This window comes from Sebastes umbrosus, chromosome 6, assembly GCF_015220745.1.
Source record: "Sebastes umbrosus isolate fSebUmb1 chromosome 6, fSebUmb1.pri, whole genome shotgun sequence".
Taxonomy (NCBI): Eukaryota; Metazoa; Chordata; class Actinopteri; order Perciformes; family Sebastidae; genus Sebastes; species Sebastes umbrosus.
The window spans coordinates 1,778,657-1,785,102 of record NC_051274.1 but is presented as its reverse complement, the minus strand read 5'-3'; the positions used below and the strand labels follow the sequence as shown (position 1 = coordinate 1,785,102).

General features: G+C 43.3%; 1 protein-coding gene across 1 annotated transcript in view; it reads left to right on the top strand.

Annotated features, from left to right (window-relative positions):
• The first annotated feature begins 1,086 nt into the window (after nucleotides 1-1,086).
• The window catches only part of hspg2 (heparan sulfate proteoglycan 2), a 141,114-nt gene continuing 135,754 nt past the window's right edge, over nucleotides 1,087-6,446 (top strand). The window contains 2 exon segments of the mRNA XM_037771388.1: nucleotides 1,087-1,369; nucleotides 1,404-1,537. Coding sequence (XP_037627316.1) covers nucleotides 1,469-1,537 — 69 coding nt within the window. The 5' untranslated portion in view covers nucleotides 1,087-1,369; nucleotides 1,404-1,468.

Sequence of the window (6,446 nt, the reverse complement as noted above, 5' to 3'; positions counted from 1 at the left end):
TAATCGACTGTACATAATGTAACAACGACAGAGCCCATTTCAGCTGCATAGTGAGTATTTACTTTGATTCTTTAAGTACATTTTCTTGATAATACTTAGGCTACGTACTCTTACTTAAAGGGACAGTGTGTAGGATTTGGCCACATCTAGTGTTGTGGTTGCAGATTGCAAACAACTGAGTACCCCTCCGCTCACTCCTCCCTTTCCAAGACTGCGGTAATGTGAGCAGCCGAGTGCAAAACCGTGGTACCGCCGTTCACCTCGCTCTGAGTCCATCCATACCATAATAACACTACTTTAGGAGCAACGGAAGTCAGACGGCGGCTGGCGGCAAAGAGTATAGAAGCAAAGAGACGAAACTTGTTTTTTTGACAACAGCTGCTGCCGCCATTTTGGACTGAAAACGTTTATTACTACGGTGGCCTTTGGGTAACGTAAAAACGCGTAAGACTCTATCTAAAGCCAGTGTTTGGTTTGTCCGTTCTGGGCTACTGTAGAAACATAACAGAGCAACATGGAGGACTCCGTGAAGAGGACCCGCTCACTATGGAGATATGAAGGACTCATTCTAAGCTACCGACAACACTATTATTCTTAGTTTCAGGTGATTATACACTTAAGAAAACATAGTTATGAATATTATATTCCATTTCTGCTAATAGATCCCCCAAAATGTTATACCCTGTTCCTTTAAGTAACATTTTGATTGCAGAAGTTGTACTTGTAATAGAGTATTTAAATTGTAATTGCTACTTTTATTTAAGTAAAAAATCGGAATACTTTTACCACTGCTATAAAGTCAATATTTAGTGCCACAGACAGACTTTAAATGTGCGTGGGGAGATGTTATAAATACTACAATAGCGTTTATACAGGACCCGACACACGTGAGTAGTGTGTGGTCATGTAAAGAGCTAACATGGGTCTGCTGGTGGCGTCTCCACACACTGGGACACTGGGACTAGCTGTCTTCTCTTTCAGCACTCCCCAAATTCCATTCCGCCTTTTACTTTTCAACAGCGCTCTCTCTCTCTCTCTCTCTCTCTCTCTTTCTCTCTCTCTCTCTCTCTCTCTCTCTCTCTCTCTCTCTCTCTCTCTCTCTCAGCTCAGGACTTCCTCAGATAGATTGCATGTAGCTCCACTACTAGTCCCAGTAGTTTTGCAGTAGTTTTGGAGTTCACAGGAGCAAGTTCGGAGCGATATTTGACGCCCCCTGCATTTAAGAAAGAAAAGAAACAGGCTTGAAAAGGCTGTGTGTTACCTGTTGATGAAGTCCGGCCGGGTGAGGGTCGCAGAGGAGCAATCGGGTTTCTTTTCAGAGAAGAAAAGTGTGAAAAAGGTGCAAGCAACACACAGCTCCAGCGGCCAGGAGGACTAAGGGACCAGGAGGACTGAGGGACCAGGAGGACTGAGGGACCTCGGCTTTTCTTTCCCCCGGCATTCGCAGCCTGTGCTGGGTTGGTGGAAAATGGGCACTCCGACCACTTGGATCTGTGGACTTATCCTCTCTCTGATACTCACATGCCAGCTGGTTACTGTAAGTGAGCTCAAACTTTCTCTTTACTTTTCAACTCTCCACTGTGGACTTTAGGTTTCATTCTATTCACCTATAAAATCATTTATTCCCCCCAGAGGTCAAGCCAAAGTTACAAATCAGTGCTTTAATGTCATAATAAAAGCAAAAAAGAAAAGGATCAGGCATGTGTTGATGTTACTATTTCTGTTCAGTAAAGAGTGTGGTCTGCTGGTGCAGGGCTGCTGCTGCAGGGCTGCGCACATGCAAGTGGGCTGTGTAACAGATTCCAGTCATATCAGCCTGTACTGTAAAGATGCTTTTAAAAGTAATAGGACAAACTAGAAGCTGCTGTTGACTGAAGCTGGGCTAAGTCTGTCCATAGAAACAAGCTATTCATAGTCTCCCCTCAACTCCTAAACCTTCTCAAACTTGGTCAGGCTACACTTTGCATTTCCTACTGCATGTTTAATATGACATATACTATGTATGGAGTTGGCTTCATTTGGTGAGCAAAACATATATGAAAATGTGCATTTATTGCTAGTCTTGTTAGTCCTTTGTGTGGGGTGACTTCTTTTCTTTGTCTTCCTTATTAATGAATCAGTCCTGGAAATCCTTCAAAATAAAAGTTAGGGTTCCTTTTTTTAAAAAAAAGGGCTTTAGGTAGTAAACAAAAATAGAAAAGAAAATGATGAATCCACTTCTCCAGTGTCATTCTCCTCCATGGAAGACTTACTGCAGTTGGGAGAATGTGCCATATTGGGAATTTACTACCAAGTTACATCCCCTGGTTTTATTCATCGAGCTTTCACTATGCAGTATACTGTCAGACTGCAACTAAACATTATTTTCATTATTGATTATCTTTTCAATTATACACAAGTCCATGGGGGAAATTGCTAATTTTCTCCAACCAATAGCCCAAAACCCAAATATATTAAACTTACAATGATATACAACAGAGAAAAGCAGCAAATCGTCACATTTCAGAGGGTGGAAACAGAATGTTTGGCACTTTAGTTTGATAAATGACGATGAATGTTGCAGTTTAAAGCTGCAGTCGATAACTTTGAGCGAATATGATAAAAAGTTGTTTTTATAAAACAGTTAATATATCCTGACAGTAGTGCATAAGACAGATAATCAGTGAAAAATCATGTTCTCTGTGTCCTCCTGGTGCTCTAATGATATTTGCAAGATTTCACCACGCCTGAAGGAAAACAACCAATCAGAGACGAGGAATCTCTAAAGCAGCTGTCAATCACTGCGCGCGAAACTCACAAACTCCGATTTAACTCTCAAACTAGGCAGCGCTGATCAAATATGAGTCAAGGTTCTGTTACTGTAATGTCTGTTTGTTTCAAAATATGTTTCTAGAAACATATTTTGGAAAAGTTTGTGACCCGGCTGCCATGTTGAAAACAGTCGAGCCAAAACCAAGCACCGCCCGCCGGCAAACTTTCTCATTTTACAGCTAAACAGAACACTGAAATATGTTTCTGAAAACATTTGAGGAGAGAAATAGACATTACAGTAACAGAATATTGATTCATATTTGAACAGCGCTGCCTAGTTTGACAGTTTGATCAGAATTCGTGAGGAGTGATTGACAGCTGCCCAGAGACGGCAAGGCTCCAGCCCGGCTCTGATTGGTTGTTTTCCTTCGGGTGTGGTGAAATCTTGCAAATGCCATTATGAGCACAGGAGGACGCAGAGGAACATGATTTTTTTTTCCACAGATTATCTGTCTCATGCACTACTGACAGGATATAGTGACCGTTTTGTAAGAATAACTTTTCATTATATTTGCTTACTGATGAATGAATTATCCCAGCCCATGCACTGTTGGCTATTTATTCTAGCGTTATTAATGATTCGTCAGTCTGAAATAAGATGTTGTTACTCTGCTATATCTGTGGTATGAATCATATAGAGGAGGACTATTGCCTTGCTGCTGAGAATAGACTCCCCCCCCCCCCCCCCACCCTCTAGAAATCCCGTCTAGTCTCTCACCTTTATGCCCTCCAATAAACAGAGCTGTCATGGTTGAGATATCTGTGTTGATTTGATCTGAAGGAAAGCCTTTTTGAATGATGGGACATAGTTGCTGTGGCCCGGCACACATAAATCTTTCACCTGCTGGATATAGAGTGTATGACCAGTAATATCCTAGACGTTTGGAAAGCCATAGCGTAGATGACTTCAAGGTATATTTAACATCCAACTGCGACATGCTATCGAGCGCCGAGCCTTTTCGTGAACGGACGTGATCTATCACTTTGTGTCAGTTCACAAAGTTGACACAGAAGGTGCATTACCTGGAACACGCGTTATATATCTTTAATACCATCGATCCACAGAAGCTATCCAGTCCCCCAGAGGGCCATCATCATCTGTTGTGTCCTGACACTGGAAGGTAACAGGAGATGGCCTCTACTCATTTACCACAGCCTTGATTGACTGCTTCACCAACAATACCACCATAATTGAATTATCTGGAACCGCGAGCATCTGTTTCTTGCATTATGACTTTGAACTACAGCAGGCGGACTGCCTTTTGATTCAATTAAGCACACATACTGGTGTTGCTACGGGCCCTTCTTTCTCCACACTGGAATGTCAGGGTCATGCGCATCAACTCTAACAATCAAAGTCAATAAAAAGTCTCGATGGGTAAGAGCTCTACTCCACAAATGGGTACCCATATCCTGCTGTGAGCCACCAGCAGCACTGGTGTGAGAAATTACCCGAGTCAAGTATTTTTACAGCTTAATGTAAGCTGTAAAGACGGCTACTCCCAAATCTGTTTTCACTCATTTTTACAAGTGGAAATGGATTGATAAGGCCAGTGGTCTTTGCTTCTGGTCTCACTTAATCATATAAAAGAGAGTGAGGCCACTTTGTTTTCTGATGTATGACATCATACTGACTGAGCACCGCTGCTGACAATTTTGGCTCAGAGATCTCTCCCAGTATAGACTGTCACAAGTGTCCCTTGACTTCATTGGGGGTTGGACTGGGTTTGGGGGGAAGGGCGGCCTGGATTCCTATGACTATATAGTCTGCAGAGCGTGTGTCTTTGGTGTAAACTGTTATCTTTGTCTCCTGTGTGCAACTCAACCCCTTCATTCGCTGCTAAACGTGACGCGACGACAGTTTGATCTGATGATTTATTTAGTCTACGCTGGGTAACGCAGCGACTAGGCGAGGTGGTTGGTCTCTCTGTGTGGCGCGTTGTCGTTTCAGAACCAGCTACCTGGTGTTTAATTCCCATTCAGAGTCGACAACTCTATGGAGTTGCAAAGCACAGCAGTGCAAACACCAACTCCACTCCAGAGTTTAAACAGTAGGGAAGGTCTGCCCCCCTCCAGACCCATTCACATAATTGCTTGAAGACTGGGTTCAGTAAACATTGCATTGTTGAATTATAGCCCCGGGGGGAGAGGCCATCTTGGCTGATGGGACAATGCCGCACTGAAGTGGCTCGCCCCCTCCTCAAGCACATTGGCACACATGGAGTGCAGGCCGGCGGGCTGGCATTTGTTGACTCTGCAGCGAGGTGCGACTTGGGCCGGTATAGAGGTCAGAGAGGTGAGGGCTCTGAATCTGACTCTGGTTCTCAGCTCAGCGGGGGGTTCCTCATGATTCATTCGCAGCCAAGATTAGCTCCCACTGCAAAGCTTCCGAAACTTTTAATTTGCAGTATGCGGTTGCACAAGTCATGCTGCTCGCCATTTGTCTGGGCAGTTAACTTCACATATTTCATGTTTTGCATGTCCTCGTGCAGTGCAGTCATTCCAAAAAGTTTGCTACTCCAAGAAATGTGATGTGGCGCATAAAGAAGACCAGCATTTGTTTAGCATTCAGTTCAGCTGTCCATTGTCTTTGTTCTTTCTGTGAGTATTCCTCTATTGTTACAATATTTCCACTGAATACAGATGCTAAAAATATTCCTTTTTAGTTTGTGCTTCTTTGCCCCCCTACAGAGAAGTGAGCCTACGGTTGGTTTGGATGCAGCCTGTAGCTCGTATAGGTAGAAGAGCACACCCTCCTGTGCCCGACTTAAAGCCAGGGTTGGTAGTGTTCTTCAAAAAACTTTTTTGTTATATTTGTTGAAATTCTTTATACATCCTGACAGCAATTAATAAATCAAATACAGGGCTCGGAGAGTGCAGACCTCCGCCAACGCCAATTTGCTCCAAAACGTAATGTTTTTTTTCTTGGCCCATGCTACACCCTTCCACTAATGGCACATTTCCACCAAGTAGTCCCAGTTCAGTTCAGTTTGTTACACATTAGAACGGTTATTTTTGCGTTTCCATTTGCAAAAAATGTAATTGGCAGTTTGCAACCAATGCCAGTTTGTATTATTGTGTTGTTAGAATATAATCAATGCAGGCATTTTCTTGAAAGAACCACATTTCCATTTAACCTCAGAGATCAGTGTAATATGCATCAAAGCCTTAAAGATGGATAAAATATATTTGGGTTGTTCACCCCACCCTCGCCTTGGACACACCTTCACACACACACACACACATACACACAAACTACTGTCTCCTCACAATACACCATGCTCTGCTGCTGCAGCAGCGTTGCACTTTCAAAGTCGCATCCGTGTCGGACAGAAGAGCCGACTCCAAACACAGCTGCACCTCAGCTGGTACAGCAGCAACGCTGTGCATGTGCTGACATGAGCGCACATAGTCTTGAGTACCGCCTGTTGTAACTAGAGTCCCACTCTTTCCACTCACACCTCTTCACACATCTACGTTTTCTCTCTAAGGAATATGTCCGTGGCTGCCTGGCTTTTGTTTCAAACCACAGTTTTACACAGATTTATGTACCATCCTCAGAGCAGATTGTAGCTGCTGTCAAGTCAATTGGCATTCTGCAATAAAGATTAAAAGGTTTCAACCTTTTAATCTTT